Source organism: Oncorhynchus masou, chromosome 5 (genome assembly GCF_036934945.1).
Source record: "Oncorhynchus masou masou isolate Uvic2021 chromosome 5, UVic_Omas_1.1, whole genome shotgun sequence".
NCBI classification, from domain to species: domain Eukaryota; kingdom Metazoa; phylum Chordata; class Actinopteri; order Salmoniformes; family Salmonidae; genus Oncorhynchus; species Oncorhynchus masou.
Window position 1 is genome coordinate 5,959,189 of NC_088216.1, and position 23,469 is coordinate 5,982,657.

Here is a 23,469-nt window from a genome sequence, read left to right on the forward strand (position 1 = left end):
TGCTGCCTGCTACCTCCGATTACTGAAAAGAGACAGAGTCATCTCGACAGCACTTCTACTGAAAGAGAGATAGAGAAGGAGAGAGTTAAAGAGAGAAAAAGAGATAGAGTGAGGGATAGAGAGAGAGAGACGGAGAGAGAGACATATATATAGAGAGACGGAGAGAGAGAGACAGAGATATATAAAGAGAGAGAGAGAGAGCTAAAGAGAGAAAGAGAGATATATAGAGAGTGGATAGAGAGATAGAGAGAGAGGGAGAGAGACGGAGAGAGAGAAGATGACCATCAACACGCTGACAAAAGGAGGAGCTCAGAGGGAGCAGATGTATTGCCTCAGAAAGGTACCGTAACTACACTAAACCCTACTCACTACTCCTACACCATAACCCCTACACCTTACTACTAACCCTGAACACTGCCCCTAACCCCTACACCCTAAACCCTAACCCTAACCCCATCCCCTAAACCCTAACCCCATCCCCTAAACCCTGCCCCTAACCCCTACTCCCTAAACCCTACTCGCTACCCCTAACCCCTAAACCCTGTCCCTAACCCCTGCTCCCTAAACCCTAACCCCCACTCCCTAACCCCTAAACCTTGTCCCTAACCCCTGCTCCCTAACCCCCACTCCCTTACCCCTAAACCCTGTTCCCCACCCCTACTCCCTAAACCCTACTCGCTAACCCTAACCCCTAAACCCTGTCCCTAACCCCTGCTCCCTAAACCCTAACCCCCACTCCCTAACCCCAACTCCCTAACTCCTAAACCTTGTCCCTAACCCCTGCTCCCTAACCCCCACTCCCTTACCCCTAAACCCTGTCCCTAACCCCTACTCCCTGAACCCTACTCGCTAACCCTAACCCCTAAACCCTGTCCCTAACCCCTGCTCCCTAAACCCTAACCCCCACTCCCTAACCCCTAAACCTTGTCCCTAACCCCTGCTCCCTAACCCCCACTCCCTTATCCCTAAACCCTGTCCCTAACCCCTACTCCCTAAACCCTACTCACTAACCCTAACCCCTATCCCCTACTCCCTAACCCCTACTCTCTATTTTTTTATTTAACCAGGTAAGCTAGTTGAGAACAAGTTCTCATTTACAACTGCGAAGCAGTGCGACACAAACAACAACACAGAGTTATACATGGAATAAACAAGAGTACACTCAATAACACAATAGAAAAAGAAGAAAGTCTATATACCGTACGCAAATGGCGTGAGGTGGTAAGGCAGTAAATCGGCCATAGTAGCGAAGTAATTACAATTTAGCAGATTAACACTGGAGTGATAGATAAGCAGATGGTGATGTGCAAGTAGAAATACTGGTGTGCAAATGAGCAGAAAATTAAATAAAAGCAATAGGGGGATGAGGTAGGTAGATTGGATGGGCTATTTACAGATGGGCTATGTACAGCTGCAGCGATCGGTTAGCTGCTCAGATATATGATGTTTAAAGTTAGTGAGGGAAATAGAAGTCTCCAGCTTCAGCGATTTTTGCAATTCGTTCCAGTCGTTGGCAGCAGAGAACTGGAAGGAAAGGCGGCTAAAGGGGGTGTTGGCTTTGGGGATGACCAGTCAGTGAGATATGCCTGCTGGAGTGCATGCTACGGGTGGGTGTTTTTATCGTGACCAGTGAGCTGAGATAAGGCAGAGCTTTAGCTAGCATAGACTTATAGATGACCTGGAGCCAAGTGGGTCTGGCGACGAATAGATAGCGAGGGTCAGCGGACTAGAGCATACAGGTCGCAGTGGTGGGTGGTATAAGGCGCTTTGGTGACAAAACGGATGGCACTGTCATAGACTGCATCCAGTTTGCTGAGTAGAGTATTGGTAGCTACTTCGTAAATTACCTCGCCGAAGTCGAGGATTGGTAGGATAGTCAGTTTTACGAGGTATGTTTGGCGGCGTGAGTAAAGGAGGCTTTGATGCGAAATAGGAAGCCGATTCTAGATTTTATTTTGGATTGGAGATGTTTAATATGTGTCTGGAAGGAGAGTTTACAGTCTAGCCAGACACCTAGGTATTTGTAGTTGTCCACGTATTCTAAGTCAGAACCATCCAGAATAGTGATGCTAGTTGTGCGGGCCGGTGCGGGCAGCGAGCGGTTGAAAAGAATGCATTTAGTTTTACTAGCGTTTAACAGCAGTTGGAGGCCACGGAAGGAGATTTGTATGGCATTGAAGCTTGTTTGGAGGTTTGTTAAACAGTGTCCAAAGAAGGGCCAGATGTATACAGAATGGTGTTGTCTGCGTAGAGGTGGATGAGGGAATCATCCGAAGCAAGAGCGACATTGTTGATATATACAGAGAAAAGAGTCTGCCCGAGAATTGAACCCTGTGGTACCCCCATAGAGACTGCCAGAGGTCCGGACAACATGCCCTCCGATTTGACACTGAACTCTGTCTGAGAAGTACTTGGTGAAACAGGCGAGGCAGTCATTTGAGAAACCAAGGCTGTTGAGTCTGCCGATAAGAATACGTTGATTGACACAGTTGAAAGCCTTGGCCAGGTCGATGAAGACAGCTGCACAGTACCGTTGTTTATTGATGGCTATTATGATATCGTTTAGTACCTTGAGCGTGGCTGAGGTGCACCCGTGACCAGCTCGGAAAACCGGATTGCACAGAGGAGAACGTACGGTGGGATTTGAAATGGTCAGTGATCTGTTTATTAACTTTGCTTTTGAAGACTTTAGAAAGGCAGGGCATGATGGATATAGGTCTATAATAGTTTGGGTCGAGAGTGTCACCCCCTTTTAAGAGGGGGATAACCGTGGCAGCTTTCCAATCTTTGGAGATCTCAGATGATACAAAAGAGAGGTTGAACAGACTAGTAATAGTGGTTGCATTTGAGTGAAGGAGAAGCTGGTGAGGCTTGGGCAAGTAGCTGCGGGGGGTGCGGAGCTGTTGGCCGGGGTTTGGGTAGCCAGGAGGAAAGCATGGGCAGCCGTAGAGAAGGTGCTCTTATTCTCCATGGACTTTACAGCGTCCCCAAAAAATTTGGAGTTAGAGCAACAGGATGCAAATTTCTGTCAAAAATGTCTTGCCTTTGCGTTCCTGTATTGGTTCCTGACTTCCCTGAAAAGTTATACATCTCAGGGACTATTTGATGCTATTGCAGTCCGCCAAAGGATGTTTTGTGTTGGTCAAGGGCAGTCAGGTCTGGCTATATCTGTTCTTAGTTCTACATTTTTTGAATGGGGCATGCTTATTTTGAATGGGGCATGCTTATTTATCTGAGATCCTGATTGAAAACAGCAGATGTGTATTTGCAGGGCTAGTTGGTCAGGATAATATCTATGTGGGTGCCCGTGTTTAAGGATTTAGGGTTGTACCTGGTGGGTTCGTTGATAATTTGTGTAAATTGAGCAGGCCTTCCTAATCGACCTGTCCCGGGTATCCTGGAAGGACATTGACCTCATCCCGTCAGTTGAGGATGCCTGGTCATTCTTTAAAAGTAACTTCCTCACCATTTTAGATAAGCATGCTCCGTTCAAAAAATGCAGAACCAAGAACAGATACAGCCCTTGGTTCACTCCAGACCTGACTGCCCTCGACCAGCACAAAAACATCCTGTGGCAGAATGCAATAGCATCGAATAGTCCCCGCGATATGCAACTGTTCAGGGAAGTCAGGAACCAATACACGCAGTCAGTCAGGAAAGCTAAGGCCAGCTACCTCAGGCAGAAGTTTGCATCCTGTAGCTCCAACTCCAAAAAGTTCTGGGACACTGTGAAGTCCATGGAGAACAAGAGCACCTCCTCCCAGCTGCCCACTGCACTGAGGCTAGGTAACACGGTCACCACCGATAAATCCATGATTATCGAAAACTTCAACAAGCATTTCTCAACGGCTGGCCATGCCTTCCGCCTGGCTACTCCAACCTCAGCCAACAGCTCCGCCCCCACCGCAGCTTCTCGCCCAAGCCCTTCCAGGTTCTCCTTTACCCAAATCCAGATAGCAGATGTTCTGAAAGAGCTGCAAAACCTGGACCCGTACAAATCAGCTGGGCTTGACAATCTGGACCCTCTATTTCTGAAACTATCCGCCGCCATTGTCGCAACCCCTATTACCAGCCTGTTCAACCTCTCTTTCATATCGTCTGAGATCCCCAAGGATTGGAAAGCTGCCGCAGTCATCCCCCTCTTCAAAGGGGGAGACACCCTGGACCCAAACTGTTACAGACCTATATCCATCCTGCCCTGCCTATCTAATGTCTTCGAAAGCCAAGTCAACAAACAGGTCACTGACCATCTTGAATCCCACCATACCTTCTCCGCTGTGCAATCTGGTTTCCGAGCCGGTCACGGGTGCACCTCAGCCACACTCAAGGTACTAAACGATATCATAACCGCCATCGATAAAAGACAGTACTGTGCAGCCGTCTTCATCGACCTTGCCAAGGCTTTCGACTCTGTCAATCACCATATTCTTATCGGCAGACTCAGTAGCCTCGGTTTTTCGGATGACTGCCTTGCCTGGTTCACCAACTACTTTGCAGACAGAGTTCAGTGTGTCAAATCGGAGGGCATGCTGTGCGGTCCTCTGGCAGTCTCTATGGGGGTGCCACAGGGTTCAATTCTCGGGCCGACTCTTTTCTCTGTATATATCAATGATGTTGCTCTTGCTGCGGGCGATTCCCTGATCCACCTCTACGCAGACGACACCATTCTATATACTTCCGGCCCGTCCTTGGACACTGTGCTATCTAACCTCCAAACGAGCTTCAATGCCATACAACACTCCTTCCGTGGCCTCCAACTGCTCTTAAACACTAGTAAAACCAAATGCATGCTTTTCAACCGATCGCTGCCTGCACCCGCATGCCCGACGAGCATCACCACCCTGGATGGTTCCGACCTTGAATATGTGGACACCTATAAGTACCTAGGTGTCTGGCTAGACTGTAAACTCTCCTTCCAGACTCATATCAAACATCTCCAATCGAAAATCAAATCAAGAGTTGGCTTTCTATTCCGCAACAAAGCCTCCTTCACTCACGCCGCCAAACTTACCCTAGTAAAACTGACTATCCTACCGATCCTCGACTTCGGCGATGTCATCTACAAAATTGCCTCCAACACTCTACTCAGCAAACTGGATGCAGTTTATCACAGTGCCATCCATTTTGTCACTAAAGCACCTTATACCACCCACCACTGTCATCCAGGTCATCTACAAGTCCATGCTAGGTAAAGCTGCGCCTTATCTCAGTTCACTGGTCACGATGGCAACACCCATCCGTAGCACGCGCTCCAGCAGGTGTATCTCACTGATCATCCCTAAAGCCAAAACCTCATTTGGCCACCTTTCGTTCCAGTACTCTGCTGCCTGTGACTGGAACGAATTGCAAAAATCGCTGAAGTTGGAGACTTTTATCTCCCTCATCAACTTCAAACATCTGCTATCTGAGGAGCTAACCGATCGCTGCAGCTGTACATAGTCTATTGGTAAATAGCCCACCCATTTTCACCTACCTCATCCCCATACTGTTTTTATTTATTTATTTTTCTGCTCTTTTGCACACCAATATCTCTACCTGTACATGACCATCTGATCATTTATCACTCCAGTGTTAATCTGCAAAATTGTAATTATTCGCCTACCTCCTCATGCCTTTTGCACACAATGTATATAGACTCCCCTTTTTTTCTACTGTGTTATTGACTTGTTAATTGTTTACTCCATGTGTAACTCTGTGTTGTCTGTTCACACTGCTAAGCTTTATCTTGGCCAGGTCGCAGTTGCAAATGAGAACTTGTTCTCAACTAGCCTACCTGGTTAAATAAAGGTTAAATAAAAAATAAAATAAAAAAATTGAGGGCATCTATCTTAGATTTTAGGACTGCCGGGGCGTTAAGCATATCCCAGTTTAACAGAACGAACTCTGAAGATAGATGGGGTGCAATCAATTCACATATGGTGTCCAGGGCACAGCTGGGAGCTGAGGGGGGTCTATTACAGGTGTCAATAGTGACAGAGTTATTTCTGGAGAGATTCATTTTTTAAATTAGAAGCTAGAACTGTCTGGCATAGACCTGGAAAGTATGACAGAACTTTGTAGGCTATCTCTGCAGTAGATTGCAACTCCTCCTCTTTTGGCAGTTCTATCTTGACGGAAAATGTTGTAGTTGGGGATGGAAATCTCAGAACTCTTTGGTGGCCTTCCTAAGCCAGGATTCGGACACTGCAAGAACATCAGGGTTGGCGGAGTGTGCTAAAGCAGTGAGTAAAACAAACTTAGGGAGGAGGCTTCTGATGTTAACATGCAAGAAACCAAGGCTTTTTCGGTTACAGAAGTCAACACATGAGAGTGCCTGGGGACACACAGGGCCGGGGTTAACCTCCACATCACCCGAGGAACAGAGGAGGAGTAGGATGAGGGTACGGCTAAAGGCTATCAAAACTGGTCGTCTAGTGCGTTGGGGACAGAGAATAAAAGGAGCAGATTTCTGGGCGTGGTAGAATAGATTCAGGGCATAATGTACAGACAGGGGTATGATAGGGTGCGGGTACAGTGGAGGTAAACCTAGGCATTGAGTGATAATAAGAGAGGTTGCATCTTTGGACGCGCTAGTTATGCTGGGTGAGGTCACCGCATGTGTGGGAGGTGGGACAAAAGAGGTATCTGAGGCATGTTGAGTGGGACTAGGGGCTACGCAGTGAACTAAAACAATGACAACTATCCTAAACAACAGTAGCTAAGGCATATTGACATTTGAGAGAGACATAAAGCGATGCTTCACATGTGTAGATTGGGAGAGCTAGCTAAGACAGGTAAGACAACAACAGCTAATCATCTAAGACAACAACAACAGGTAAAATGGCAATGAATGGGCAGAGAGTGTCGGTTAACTACACACAGGGCCTGAGTTCGTGGCCGATGTCCGACAAAGAAAAGAAACTAAATAAACTAAATGGAGTACCGGGATGAATGAACAGTCCATCAGGCATCAGCTATGTAGCCAAGTGAACATTGGGTCCAGTGAACAGCAATAGATGTAACAGGGAAGCCGGGGTAGTCGTTACTACGTTAGCAAGCGGGAGACACGCCGTTTAAAGTTAGCAGGCCGGGGCTAGTAGAAGCGTCAGCTCCGACGGCCGGTTGAGGACACAGCGGATAGAGTGACGTCGGCGGACCAGTCGGGGTGGTACGGGGGTGGTAACCCCTACTCCCTATCCCCTACTCCCAACTCCCTAATCCGTAATTTCACTAAACTGTAGTTTCTCAACTAACAGACTAATAATTGAATAATAGAGGTAACGAGTTCAAAGTTTCTGTGTGTGTCTCCCTAACCCCTATGTGTGTGTGTGTGTGTGTGTGTGTGTGTGTGTAGATGGAGAGAGTGATCGTAGCAATGCAAGATCCTGACATGGGGATGAAGATGAGAAACCAGAGACTCCTCATCACCGTTATACCACACGCCATGACCGGTAGGTTACCAAGGTTGCAATAACATGACCTCTAGGACCTCATCACCGTTATACCACCCCACCATTACCTCTAGGTCCTCATCACTGTTATACCACCCCACCATGACCGGTAGGTTACCAAGGTTGCAATACCATGACCTCTAGGACCTCATCACCGTTATACCACCCACCATGACCTCTAGGTCCTCATCACTGTTATACCACCCACCATGACCTCTAGGTCCTCATCACCGTTATACCACCCACCATGACCTCTAGGTCCTCATCACTGTTATACCACCCACCATGACCTGTAGGTCCTCATCACTGTTATACCACCCACCATGACCTCTAGGTCCTCATCACCGTTATACCACCCACCATGACCTGTAGGTCCTCATCACCGTTATACCACCCACCATGACCCCTAGGTCCTCATCACTGTTATACCACCCACCATGACCTGTAGGTCCTCATCACTGTTATACCACCCCACCATGATCTCTAGGTCCTCATCACTGTTATACCACCCACCATGACCTCTCGGTCCTCATCACTGTTATACCATCCCACCATGACCTCTCGGTCCTCATCACTGTTATACCAGACACAATGACCTCTAGGTCCTCATCACTGTTATACCACCCCACCATGACCGGTAGGTTACCTAGGTCATCATCACCGTCATACCACCTACCATGACCACTAGGTCCTAATCCCTGTTATACCACCCCATCTTATAACTGGGCTAATAACTCTAATACATGAACAATGTACACACGTGGCTACATGCAGCTCTCACTTTTTTATTTATTTTATTTTACTAGGCAAGTCAGTTAAGAATAAATTCTTATTTTCAATTACGACCTAGGAACAGTGGGTTGACTGCCTGTTCAGGGGCAGAACGACAGATTTTGTACCTTGTCAGCTCGGACACTTGAACTTGCAACCTTTCGGTTACTAGTCCAATGCTCTAACCACTTGGCTACACTGCCACCCGATCTCAAAACAAGTGCATCTACTCACGACCGCTCATGCTGTAAACAGAGTCCAGTGCATCTACTCACGACCGCTCATGCTGTAAACACAGTCCAGTTCATCTACTCACGACCGCTCATGCTGTAAACACAGTTCAGTGCATCTACTCACGACCGCTCATGCTGTAAACACAGTTCAGTGCATCTACTCACGGCCGCTCATGCTGAGTAGTGCATGTCAGTGCAATAGAATCCTACTCCGATGCGTTCTGTCTACAACAAAATCTCATGCATAGTTTGTTTTGTTTCAGTATGTTGCATTGAAACCTATTACATTGTTGCATTGTTGAATCTATCACAATTCCCACAGTAAAGGGAAACATTGATAGTTTTAACTAAGGGGGAAAGTAGAAAGTTGAGTGAATTTCAATCTCGTGCTTCTCTGTGCTGATATTTCTTTTGCACGGCAGTCCTGGGGAGCTGCGAGCCTGCTCAGGCATGCAGCTTAGAGGTAATATTGGTCCTGGGGCTTGTGGGGTCTGTTTGATGCTCCAGATACTCAACTAGTCTAAAGAAGGACAGTTTTATTGCTTCCTTAATTAGAACAACAGGAGTGATGGTTGCTGATACCGGGCCTCTGTACGCCTATGTAGATATTCTATTTTAAAAAATGCAGTTTCCAGCTACAATAGAAAAGAGAGAGTTAGTTAGTTACTACAACTACAATAGAAATGAGAGAGTTAGTTACTACAGCTACAATAGATATGAGAGAGTTAGTTAGTTACTACAGCTACAATAGAAATGAGAGAGTTAGTTACTACAGCTACAATAGAAATGAGAGAGTTAGTTAGTTACTACAGCTACAATAGAAATGAGAGAGTTAGTTACTACAGCTACAATAGATATGAGAGAGTTAGTTAGTTACTCCAGCTACAAGTCATTTACAACACTAGTTAGTTAGTTACTACAGCTACAATAGAAATGAGAGAGTTAGTTAGTTACTACAGCTACAATAGTATGAGAGACTAAGTTAGTTACTACAGCTACAACATTAACAATGTCTGCACTGTACTTCTGATCAATTTGATGTTATTTTTAATGGATGAAAAATGTGCTTTTCTTTCAAAAAACAAAGACACTTCTAAGTGACCCCAGATCCATCTACAGATCCATCCACACTTGGCATTTATCCAGATCCGTCTACACTTGGCATTTATCCAGATCCGTCTACACTTGGCATTTATCCAGATCCGTCTACACTTGGCATTTATCCAGATCCGTCTACACTTGGCATTTATCCAGATCCGTCTACACTTGGCATTTATCCAGATCCGTCTACACTTGGCATTTATCCAGATCCATCTACACTTGGCATTTATCCAGATCCGTCTACACTTGGCATTTATCCAGATCCGTCTACACTTGGCATTTATCCAGATCCGTCTACACTTGGCATTCATCCAGATCCGTCTACACTTGGCATTTATCCAGATCCGTCTACACTTGGTATTTATCCAGATCCGTCTACACTTGGCAGTTATCCAGATCCGTCTACACTTGGGATTTATCCAGATCCGTATACACTTGGCATTTATCCAGATCCGTCTACACTTGGTATTTATCCAGACACAACGGGTCCCTGAATACCTCCGGAGGGGGTCAGGAAGATCTGATCACAATCACATCACAATGCCTCTTTTAATCGTCTACACCTATCTGGCAACGTGGGCACAATCAGCATGCTGACCAGATCAGGACAAAGGATGCATGTTAGAACCAGGTATAAACGGGGCAAATGTCTCTTTCTCTTTAGGTAATGATGTCAATGAATGGCTGATTCAGAAATACAACATAACAGAGGAAGGTAAGTCTTGTTGTTCCTTATTCACTGGGGATGTATTCCTCCTGTCACTATGTCTAGTTTTATACCATATCTTTGTCTCAAAGCTGCAATGTGTCACTTTTTGGGAATGTGTGTGTAGAGGCTCGCCACCTGGGAGGACTCCTGGTGCAGTATGGGTACATCTATCCTCTGAGGGAGCCGCGCTCTCTACTGCTGAGATCTGATGACTCTCCTTACCGCTTCCAGGTAACACACACAGACATCTCCCTAACTCTCTATCCTCTCTACTGCTGAGATCTGATGACTCTCCTTACCGCTTCCAGGTAACACACACAGACACACACAGACATCTCCCTAACTCTCTATCCTCTCTACTGCTGAGATCTGATGACTCTCCTTACCACTTCCAGGTAACACACACAGACACACACAGACATCTCCCTAACTCTCTATCCTCTCTACTGCTGAGATCTGATGACTCTCCTTACCGCTTCCAGGTAACACACACAGACATCTCCCTAACTCTCTATCCTCTCTACTGCTGAGATCTGATGACTTTCCTTACCGCTTCCAGGTAACACACACAGACACACACAGACATCTCCCTAACTCTCTATCCTCTCTACTGCTGAGATCTGATGACTCTCCTTACCGCTTCCAGGTAACACACACAGACATCTCCCTAACTCTCTATCCTCTCTACTGCTGAGATCTGATGACTCTCCTTACCACTTCCAGGTAACACACACAGACACACACAGACATCTCCCTAACTCTCTATCCTCTCTACTGCTGAGATCTGATGACTCTCCTTACCGCTTCCAGGTAATACACACACACACACAGACATCTCCCTAACTCTCTATCCTCTCTACTGCTGAGATCTGATGACTCTCCTTACCACTTCCAGGTAACACACACAGACACACACAGACATCTCCCTAACTCTCTATCCTCTCTACTGCTGAGATCTGATGACTCTCCTTACCGCTTCCAGGTAACACACACAGACATCTCCCTAACTCTCTATCCTCTCTACTGCTGAGATCTGATGACTCTCCTTACCGCTTCCAGGTAACACACACAGACACACACAGACATCTCCCTAACTCTCTATCCTCTCTACTGCTGAGATCTGATGACTCTCCTTACCACTTCCAGGTAACACACACAGACACACACAGACATCTCCCTAACTCTCTATCCTCTCTACTGCTGAGATCTGATGACTCTCCTTACCGCTTCCAGGTAACACACACAGACACACACAGACATCTCCCTAACTCTCTATCCTCTCTACTGCTGAGATCTGATGACTCTCCTTACCGCTTCCAGGTAACACACACAGACACACACAGACATCTCCCTAACTCTCTATCCTCTCTACTGCTGAGATCTGATGACTCTCCTTACCACTTCCAGGTAACACACACAGACATCTCCCTAACTCTCTATCCTCTCTACTGCTGAGATCTGATGACTCTCCTTACCACTTCCAGGTAACACACACAGACACACACAGACATCTCCCTCCCTCTCTCTCTCCACTCTACTCTTCTCTCTCCTCTTTACTCCCCTCTCTCTCTACACATGCAGACATGTCTCTCTCCTCTCTACTCCCCCCCCTCTCTCTCCACTCTACTCCTCTCTCTCCTCTTTACTCCCCTCTCTCTCTCTACACATGCAGACATGTCTCTCTCTCCACTCTACTCCTCTCTCTCCTCTTTACTCCCCTCTCTCTCTCTACACATGCAGACATGTCTCTCTCTCCACTCTACTCCTCTCTCTCCTCTCTACTCCCCCCCTCTCTCTCCACTCTACTCCTCTCTCTCCTCTCTCCTCTCTACTCCCCCCCTCTCTCTCTCCACTCTACTCCTCTCTCTCCTCTCTACCCCCCCTCTCTCCACTCTACCCCCTCTCTCTCCACTCTACTCCTCTCTCTCCTCTCTCCTCTCGACCCCCTCTCAGGCTTTGCTCACTGAGTCTGTACATAGTCAAAGCTTTCCTTAAGTTTGGTTCAGTCACAGTGGTCAGGTATTCTGCCACTGTGTACTCTCTGTTCAGGGCCAAATAGCAGTCTAGTTTGCTCAGATTTTTTGTTAATTCTTTCCAATTTTTGTTTTCTCATGATTTGGTTGGGTCTAATTGTGTTGCTGTCCTGGGGCTCTGTGGGGTCTGTTTGTGAACAGAGCCCCAGGACCAGCTTGCTTAGGGAACTCTTCTCCAGGTTCATCTCTCTGTCTGTGATGGCTTTGTTGTGGAAGGTTTGGGAATCTCTTCCTTTTAGGTGGTTGTAGAATGTAACATCTCTTTTCTGGATGTTGATCATTAGCGGGTATCGGCCTCATTCTGCTCTGCATTATTTGGTTTTTACGTTGTCCACTGATGATTATTGCAGAATTCTGCAGAGTCTCAATTTGGTGTTTGTCCCATTTTGTGAATTCTTGGTTGGTGAGTGGACCCCAGACCTCACAACCATAAAGGGCAATTGGTTCTATAACTGAATCAAGTCATTTTTAGCCAGATCCTAATTGATATGTCAAATTTTATATTCATTTTGATGGCGTAGAAGGCCCTTCTTGCCTTGTCTTTCAGATCGTTCACAGCCTTGTGGAAGTTACTTGTGGTGCTGATGTTTAGGGCAGGGTATGTATCGTTTTTTGTGTGCTCTAGGGCAACGGTGTATAAATGGAATTTGTATTTACTGTCAGGGCCCAGGTCTGACATAATCTGTGCAGAATATCTAGGTGCTGCTGAAGGCCCTCCTTGGTTGGTGACAGAAGCACCAGATCATCAGCAAACAGTAGACATTTGACTTCAGATTCTAGTAGGATGAGGCCGGGTGCTGGAGACTGTTCTAGTGTCCTCGCCAATTCGTTGAAATATATTTTGAAGAGGGTGGGGCTTAAGCTGCAATTTTAACCGCACACTTGTTGTTTGTGTACATGGATTTTATATTGTATGTTTTTCCCCAACACCACTTTCCATCATCTTTTTGTATAGCAGATCCTCATGCCAAATTGAGTCGAATCCGTTTTTGAAATCAACAAAGCATGAGAAGACTTTGCCTTTGTTTTGGTTTGTTTGTCAATTAGGGTGTGCAGGGTAAATACATGTTCTGTCATACCATAATTTGGTAAAAAGCCAATTTGACATTTTCTAAGTACATTGTTTTCACTGAGGAAATATACGAATCTGCTGTTAATGATAATGCCGAGGATTTTCCCAAGGTTGCTGTTGACGCATATATGGGGTCATATTTGTCTTCACTTTTGTGGATTGGGGTGATCAGTACTTAGTTCCAAATATTGGGGACGATGCCAGAGCTAAGGATGATGAGAGTTTTAGTATAGCCAATTGGAATCTGTGGTCTGTCTATTGAATCATTTCATTAAGGATACCATCAACACCACAGGCCATTTTGGGTTGGAGGGTTTTATTTTGTCCTGTAGTTCATTCAAGGGAATTGGAGAATCCAGTGGGTTCTGGTAGTCTTTAATTGTTGATTCTAAGATCTGTATTTGATCATGTATATTTGTTTTTGCTGTTTGTTCTTTGTTATAGAGACAAAAGATTGGAGAACTGGTTAACCCATACATCTCCATTTTGGATAGATAATTCTTTGTGTTGTTGTTTGTTTTCCGTAGTGTATTTCTGTATTGTTTTAGTGAATCACCATAGTGAAGGCGTAGACTCAGGTTTTCTGTGTCTCTTATGTTTTTGGTTGCATAAGTTTCTCAATGTCTTTCTTATGTTTTTGCAATCCTCATCAAATCATTTGTCATTGTTGATTATTTTCTTCGGTTTTCTGTTTGACATTTCTAGATTTGATAGGGAAGCTGAGAGGTCAAATGTACTGTTAAGAGTTTCTACTGCCATGTTTACACCACCACTCTATTACAGTGGAATGTTTTGTCCAGGAAGTTGTCTAAAAGGGATTGAATTTGATGTTTCCTAATTGTTTTTTGGTAGGTTTCCACACTACATTCCTTCCATCTATAGCATTTCTTAAAATTACTCAGTTCCTTTGATTTTGATGCCTCATCATTGAGTATTCCTCTGTTCAAGTAGACTGCTGAGATCTGATAGGGGTGTCAGTGGGCTGACTGTGGTCTGATAGGGGTGGTTACCTACCACAGGAGGCCCCTCAAAGCCTACCATTGACTATGTACATACCCAGCGTGTAACAGAGCTGCAGGAGTTGTGGGCTGTTTTTGTTGGTTATGTTGTCATAGTTGTGTGGTACAGGGGCATATGGGGGAGGGAATGCTGTCACCTGCAGCCAGGTGTTTGTCCCCCTGTGTGCTGAGGGTGTCAGGTTCATGTCCGGTTCTAGCATTTAGGTTGCTACAGACTAGTACACGTCCCTGGGCCTGGAAATGATTGATTTCCCCAGCCAGGATGGAGAAGTTGTCTTCATTAAAGTATGGGGATTCTAGTGGGGTGATATAGGTAGCACACAGGAGGACATTTTTCTCTATTAAGATAATTTCCTTTTGAATTTCTAGCTAGATGTAAAATGTTCCTGTTTTGATTAATTCAATAGAGTGAGTTAGGTCTTAGGTCTGGTATATACCAAATGAGCATATCCCTGGAGTCCCTTCCCTGTTTCATCCTGGTGGTTTGGTGCATGGGACAACCAACTCTCTGTAACCTAGAGGGTAACCAGTGGGTCCGTCTCCTCTATACCAGGTTTCTTGTAGGATGACAATGTCTGTATTTTTTATTTATTTGATGAATTCCAGGTTCCTGCTCTTTAGGCCAAAGGCAGATGACCTCAGGCCTTGGATATTCCAGGATGAGATAGTGAAGGCTTTAGGTTTCATAAAGTGTCCAATGTTGTTGGTCGTGTGGTTTGGCCTCACGCAGACATCTCCCTCTTTCTGAACATCTCTCTCTCTCACTCTCTCTCAGACTCCATATTTCTGGACCAGTAGCCGCTGGCCTGCCTCAGAGCTGGACTATGGTGAGGTTAAGGGTTAAGTGGGAACTGCATCTGCTGATTCTGCCTTGTTTTCTGGCTTCCTCCTCAAGAAATACTGGTGGCCATGACATAAGTCATACGTTAGTTGGCTTGGGGGTGTGGTTTGATGGGGGTGTGGTTTGATGGGGGTGTTTCTTGTGTGTCTCCTTGCCATCACCAAGACATACCCATCTGTCAGAACCTCGACCTCAGCTGTTTCTCCCACTCAATCACAACAAAGAACAAGCAGGTTGAGCTCAATAACTACAGGCAAATGTATGTTGAGATACCGGAGGAAGCTTTGAATAGGTCAGTAGCCTACAAAGTAATATGAGAAGAATGCAATTGGGGATATTATGTAGATATTCTAAAATAAGTGCTTTGATAACTTTCACATGTAGTGACAGGTTCATGTAGAATAAACATCCCTTTACATAAAACCATAGAAGCAGTGTTCTGCTGATATAACAATGTGCACCTTTTAATTTCAATCCCAGCCGATACAGATACTGTCAATCCCAGCCGATACAGATACTGTCAATCCCAGCCGACACAGATACTGTCATTCCCAGCAGATACAAATATTGTCATTCCCAGATACAGATACTGTCATTCCCAACCGAGACAGATACTGTACCTGGGACAGAAAGGCCCCTGGTCCCCTGTACCTGGGACAGGACGGCCCCTAGTCCCCTGTACCTGGGACAGGACGGCCCCGGTCCCCTGTACCTGGGACAGGACGGCCCCTAGTCCCCTGTACCTGGGACAGGACGGCCCCTAGTCCCCTGTACCTGGGACAGGACGGCCCCTAGTCCCCTGTACCTGGGACAGGACGGCCCCTAGTCCCCTGTACCTGGGACAGGACGGCCCCAGTCCCCTGTACCTGGGACAGGACGGCCCCCCCTAGTCCCCTGTACCTGGGACAGGACGGCCCCTGTACCTGGGACAGGACGGCCCCCCCTGTTCCTGGGACAGGACGGCCCCTAGTCCCCTGTACCTGGGACAGGACGGCCCCTAGTCCCCTGTACCTGGGACAGGACGGCCCCTAGTCCCCTGTACCTGGGACAGGACGTCCCCTGCCCCTAGTCCCCTGTACCTGGGACAGGACCCCTGTACCTGGGACCCCTAGTCCCCTGTACCTGGGACAGGACGGCCCCTAGTCCCCTGTACCTGGGACAGGACGGCCCCTAGTCCCCTGTACCTGGGACAGGACGGCCCCTAGTCCCCTGTACCTGGGACAGGACGGCCCCTAGTCCCCTGTACCTGGGACAGGACGGCCCCTAGTCCTGTGTCGCTGATGTCCGTCTGGACCAACATAGGGCGTTACCAGATTCGGATGGGAGCCTGAACGCGGCTTCGGTCTCGTCTGACCAGTTCACTGTTTTCAGGAGGTGGGCCCTGGTTAGATCGGTAAGGGGGAGGCGCTAGCTGCAAAGTTGGGGATAAACTGGCTGTAGTATCCCATCCAGCCCCGGGAAGGACTTGACCTGTGTCTTGGTGTGTGGAACGGGCCAGTCACTTACAGCGTGGAGCTTCCTCTCCTGGGGCTTGATTTTCCCCCGTCTGATCAAATAACCCAGGTACTCCACCTCCTCAAACCCCAGCTTGCATTTCTTGGGGTTCGCTGTCAACCCGGCTTACCATATATCCATATAGGCCGCTGCCCACTGTTGGTGGGGTCGGAGGACTTGATCCATCAGGTGCTGGAACATGGGTGGGGCTCCGTTGAGACTGAATGGGAGGACCCGGTACTGATATAAACTGTCTGGTGTCGAAAACGCTGTCTTATACCCCCCAAACATTTGACGAGCCCATCTCTCTGCGGGTGAAAGACGGAGGTCAAGATCTCCTTTCATACCTTGGCCGGTTAGGATCTCGTTCAGGATGCCCACCTGGTTAAAGAGGTGGAATAGCTCCCGGGCGATTCCCTTGGAGACCGCCGCCCGTAGGGATATCGGGTGGCATAATCTACTATTACCAGGATGTACCATTGTCCTGGTGCCATTTTTACCAGTGGCCCCACTATGTCCATTGCGATCCGTTCAAATGGCAACCTGATGATCAGTAGCGGGACCAGCGGGTTTGGGAAGTGTGCATTTGGGGCGGTGATTTGACACTCCGGGCAGCTGTGGCAAAAGTCTTCCGGTGGAACTGGGCGCCAACCTGTTCCCGGGTCTTCTCCATTCCCAGATACACCCCCAACAGATGGGTGCGGGCCAGCTCGAGAACAGCTCCCACTTTTTGTTGGAGCAGCAAACAGCACCTCTCAAAGTTCCCCCTGTTGGTGCGACACATGATACAAAAGGCTTGATTTGGAAATGACGGTATAGCCAGTCACTCACCCCTGAAGTAGCTGGCCATCCACCACTATCACTTGGGCCGCGGCGGCTTTCAAGTTCGCATCCTCTCGAACTGTCCCTTCAGTTGGCCTGTGGCAGATGTCTCGGCTGGTCCCTCAAAATCGATGAGGGAGAGAATGAGCTCTGGGTCATTGTCCTGTTTTTATTTGACCTTTATTTAACTAGGCAAGTCAGATAAGAACAAATTCTTATTTTCAATGACGGCCTAAGAACAGCGGGTTAACTGCCTGTTCAGGGGCAGAAGGACAGATTTGTACCTTGTCAGCTCGGGGGTTTGAACTTGCAACCTTCGGTTGTAGTCCAACGCTCTAACCACTAGGATACCCACCCCTAGCGCTCTGGAGCATTTAAAGATCTCTCTGTACTTTGCTCTGTTCATCTTTCCATCGATACTGACTAGTCTTCCAGTCCCTGCCGCTGAAAATGCTACTGCCACCACCATGCTTCACCATAGGGATGGTGCCAGGTTTCCTCCAGATGTGACGTTTGGCATTCAGTCCAAAGAGTTCAATCTTGATTTCATCAGACCAGAGAATCTTGTTTCTCATGGTCTAAGAGTCCTTTAGGTATCTTTTGGCAAATTGTGTTTCCAAGCCAAATCTGAGTTGTTTTGAGGTAGGCTAACTTTAGCTAGCTAGCTAGTTAGGTAGCTAACAAGCCAATGTCAGCTATACTAGCGATGATAGGGATAATGATTATCAAAATATACATAATCAGCAATCTATGGTCTAGCTAACGGTATTCTCACCACCACTGGGGACCAATGAACCCAGGGTTAACCCTAACCCTAACCCTAACCCTAACCCTAACCCTAACCCTAACCATAGTTGGCTGTGGTTAATCTGTATAGGGCTTTTCAGTCTCAAACGGCCGTGATCCTTTGGGTTCTAACCCTAACCATAGTTGGCTGTGGTCAATCCGTATAGGGCTTTTCTGTCTCAAATGTCTGTGATCCTTTTGAACTCATTGGGGGCAATAAAACAACAGAGCCATTCAATAAATGAGGAGTGATTTGAGCGTTGAGCTTGGGAAAAGGGGGCATGAATTGTTTACATAATTCTAATCCAAAACGTACCTTCATTTACTCGTTGTGACCCACTCAGGTTCCAAACTACACTTTTGACAAGACTGACTGTGCCCATATTTATCCTATTTACACTTTGTAATAAATTTTGACACAAAAATGTTTCTGACTCATCGATGCCTTATAGGCCGTTTTCAAAAGGGTAAGTAGTGACAGTCGCTCCTTAAGGGTTAACAGTTGAGGGTTGAGGGTTAGGAGTTGAGGGTTAAAGGTTAATGGTTAAGGGTTAAGAGTTGAGGATTGAGGGTTAAGAGTTGAGGGTTAAGGGTTAAGGGCTAAGAGTTGAGGGTTAAGGGTTAAGGGCTGAGGGTTAGGAGTTGAGGATTAAGAGTTGAGGGTTAAAGGTTAAGAGTTAAGAGTTGACGATTGAGGGTCGAGGGTTAAGAGTTGAGTGTTGAGGGTTAAGAGTTGAGGGTTAAGGGTTAAAGGTTAGGCATTGAGGGTGTGTTGTGACTTCTGTCATTTATTTGACTACAGTTTGTATGGTCTAAACTGGTCATCTTATCTCTGTCCAGCAATCTATCTGGCTAAGAAGAACATCAGGAAACAGGGGGAGCTGGTGGACTATGAGAAGGTGATTATTCTAACATATAATTTAACAAACCTTTACTAAACCTGTATTAACCATTTACTAAACATTTACTAAACCTGTATTAACCCTTTACTAAACATTTACTAAACCTTTACTAAACCTGTATTAACCCTTTACTAAACCTTTACTAAACCTTTACTAAACCTGTATTAACTCTTTACTAAACCTGTATTAACCCTTTGCTAAACATTTACTAAACATTTACTAAACCTTTACTAAACCTCTATTAACCATTTACTAAACCTGTATTAACCCTTTACTAAACATTTACTAAACCGGTATTAACCCTTTACTAAACATTTACTAACCCTTTACTAAACCTTTACTAAACCTGTATTAACCCTTTACTAAACCTGTATTAACCCTTTACTAAACCTTTACTAAACATTTACTAAACCTGTATTAACCCTTTACTATATATTTACTAAACCTTTACTAAACATTTACTAAACCTGTATTAAACATTTACTAAAAATGTATTAAACCTGTATTAAACCTTTACTAAACATTTACTAAACCTTTACTAAACCAATATTAACCCTTTACTAAACCTGTATTAACCCTTTACTAAACCTGTTTTAACCCTTTACTAAACCTTTACTAAACCTGTATTAACCCTTTACTAAACCTGTATTAACCCTTTACTAAACCTTTACTAAACATTTACTAAACATTTACTAAACCTGTATTAACCCTTTACTATATATTTACTAAACCTTTACTAAACATTTACTAAACCTGTATTAAACATTTACTAAAAATGTATTAAACCTGTATTAAACCTTTACTAAACATTTACTAAACCTTTACTAAACCAATATTAACCCTTTACTAAACATTTACTAAACCTGTATTAATCCTTTACTAAACCTTTACTAAACCTATATTAACCCTTTACTAAACATTTACTGAACATTTACTAAACAATTCCTAACCCTTTACTAAACATTTACTAAACATTTACTAAACCTGTATTAACCCTTTACTAAACATTTACTAAACCTGTATTAAACCTTTACTAAACATTTACTAAACCTGTATTAACCCTTTACTAAACATTTACTGAACATTTACTAAACCTGTATTAAACCTTTACTAAACATTTACTAAACCTTTACTTAACCTGTATTAACCCTTTACTAAACCTGTATTAACAATTTACTAAACATCTACTAAACATTTACTAAACCATTACTAAACCTTTACTAAACATTCACTAAACCTGTATTAACCCTTTACTAGACCTTTACTAAACATTTACTAAACATTTACTAAACACTTACTAAACCTTTACTAAACCTTTACTAAACATTTACTAAATCTTTACTAAACCTGTATTAACCATTTACTAAACCTTTACTAAACATTTACTAACCCTTTACTAAACCTTTACTGAACATTTACTAAACATTTATTAAACCTGTATTAACCCTTTACTAAACCTTTACTAAACATTTACTAAACCTGTATTAACCCTTTACTAAACATGTACTAAACCTGTATTAACCCTACTAAACATTTACTAAACCTTTAGTAAACCTTTAGTAAACCTTTCCTAAACCTTCAGTAAACCTTTAGTAAACCTTTCCTAATCCTTTCCTAAACCTTTACTAAACCTATATTAAACCTTTACTAAACATTTACTAAACCTGTATTAACACTTTACTAAACATTTACTAAACATTTACTAAACATTTACTGAACATTTACTAAACAATTCCTAACCCTTTACTAAACATTTACTAAACCTGTATTAACCCTTTACTAAACATTTACTGAACATTTACTAAACATGTATTAACCCTTTACTAAACCTTTACTAAACATTTACTAACCCTTTACTAAACCTTTGCTAAACATTTACTAAACCTGTATTAACCCTTTACTAAACAATTACTAACCCTTTACTAAACCTTTACTAAACATTTACTAAACCTGTATTAACCCTTTACTAAACCTGTATTAACCCTTTACTAAAGCTTTACTAAACATTTACTAAACCTTTACTGAACATTTACTAAACATTTACTAAACCTGTATTAACCCTTTACTAAACCTTTACTAAACATTTACTAAACCTGTATTAACCCTTTACTAAACCTTTACTAAACATTTACTAAACCTTTCCTTAACCTGTATTAACCCTTTACTAAACCTGTATTAACCCTTTACTAAACCTTTACTAAACATTTACTAACCCTTTACTAAACCTTTCCTAAACATTTACTAAACCTGTAATAACCCTTTACTAAACATTCACTAAACCATAACTAACCCTTTACTAACCCTTTACTAAACATTTACTAAACCTGTATTAACCCTTTACTAAACATTTACTAAACCTGTATTAACCCTTTGCTAAAGCTTTACTAAACATTTATTAAACCTTTACTGAACATTTACTAAACATTTACTAAAAATGTATTAACCCTTTACTAAACCTTTACTAAACAATTACTAAACCTGTATTAACCAGTTACTAAACCTTTACCAAAGCTTTACTAAACCTGTATTTTCTTAAACCTTTAGTAAACCTTCCTAAACCTTTAGTAAACCTGTATTAACCCTTTACTAAACCTTTACTAAACATTTACTAACCCTTTACTAAATCTTTACTAAACCTTTACTAAACATTTACTAAACCTTTACTAAACCTTTACTAAACCTTTACTAAACATTTACTAACCCTTTACTAACCCTTTACTAAACATTTACTAAACCCGTATTAACCCTTTACTAAACATGTACTAAACCTGTATTAACCCTTGACTAAACATTTACTAAACATTTACTAAACCTGTATTAACCCTTTACTAGACCTTTACTAAACATTTACTAAACCTTTACTAAACATTTACTAAACCTGTATTAACCCTTTACTAAACATTTACTAAAACTTTACTAACCCTTTACTAAACCTTTACTAAACATGTACTAAACCTGTATTAACCCTTTACTAAACATTTACTAAACCATTACTAATCCTTTACTAAACATTTACTAAACCTGTATTAACCCTTTACTAAACATTTATTAAACCATTACTAACCCTTTGCTAAACCTTTACTAAACCTGTATTAACCCTTTACTAAACATGTACTAAACCATTACTAACCCTTTACAAAACATTTACTAAACATTTACTAAACCTGTATTAACCCTTTACTAAACAATTACTAACCCTTTACTAAACATTTACTAAACCTGTATTAACCATTTACTAAACCTGTATTAACCCTTTACTTAAGCTTTACTAAACATTTACTAAACCTTTACTGAACATTTACTAAACATTTACTAAACCTGTATTAATCCTTTACTAAACCTTTACTTAACCTTTACTAAACATTTACTAAACCTGTATTAACCCTTTACTAAACCTTTACTAAAGCTTTACTAAACCTGTATTAACCCTACTAAACATTTACTAACCTGTAGTAAACCTTTAGTAAACCTTTCCTAAACCTTTACTAAACCTTTCCTAAACCTTTACTAAACCTTTCCTAAACGTTTAGTAAACCTTTCCTAAACCTTTACTAAACCTTTACTAAACATGTATTAACCCTACTAAACATTTACTAACCTGTAGTAAACCTTTAGTAAACCTTTCCTAAACCTTTACTAAACCTTTCCTAAACCTTTACTAAACCTTTCCTAAACGTTTAGTAAACCTTTCCTAAACCTTTACTAAACCTTTCCTAAACCTTTAGTAAACATTTTGTAAACCTTTCCTAAATGTTTAGTAAACCTTTCCTAATCATTTCCTAAACCATTAGTACACCTTTCCTATCTCCACTATCTGTCTGTCCATCAGTAGGATCACTAACCGTCCTCCTGATCTTCTCATCCCCTCTCCACTTCAGGAGAACTACAGCATCCTGCACAAGAGGATTAACCACACCTGGGACTTTGTGGTGATGCAGGCTCGAGAACAGCTCAGGTAACTACACACACACACTCAGACACACTCAGACACACAAACACACACTCACCACTCTTAACCCTGTGTGCCTCTCTCTGTGTGTGTGCAGGGCCTCTAAGCAGAGAAGGAAGGCTGACCGTATCGTTCTGGAGTGTCAGGAGCAAGCTTACTGGCTGATCAACAAACCATGTGTAAATATGCCACTATACTACCACTATACTACTACTATACTACTAAGATACTACTACTATACTACTATAATGCAGCTATGACTACTACTACTACTATACTACTACTATACTACTAGTATACTGCTATA

At 43.5% G+C, this 23,469-nt stretch overlaps 1 protein-coding gene across 1 annotated transcript in view; it reads left to right on the forward strand.

Moving 5' to 3' along the window:
* The first annotated feature begins 277 nt into the window (after positions 1 to 277).
* Positions 278 to 23,469, forward strand: part of rgs11 (regulator of G protein signaling 11) — a 67,569-nt gene continuing 44,377 nt past the window's right edge. Inside the window, exons 1-8 of the mRNA XM_064954207.1 lie at positions 278 to 340; positions 7,334 to 7,430; positions 10,200 to 10,250; positions 10,369 to 10,475; positions 15,144 to 15,195; positions 19,152 to 19,210; positions 23,092 to 23,168; positions 23,260 to 23,341. Of these exons, the coding sequence (XP_064810279.1) occupies positions 278 to 340; positions 7,334 to 7,430; positions 10,200 to 10,250; positions 10,369 to 10,475; positions 15,144 to 15,195; positions 19,152 to 19,210; positions 23,092 to 23,168; positions 23,260 to 23,341 (588 nt within the window). The remainder of the gene's footprint in view (positions 341 to 7,333; positions 7,431 to 10,199; positions 10,251 to 10,368; positions 10,476 to 15,143; positions 15,196 to 19,151; positions 19,211 to 23,091; positions 23,169 to 23,259; positions 23,342 to 23,469) is intronic.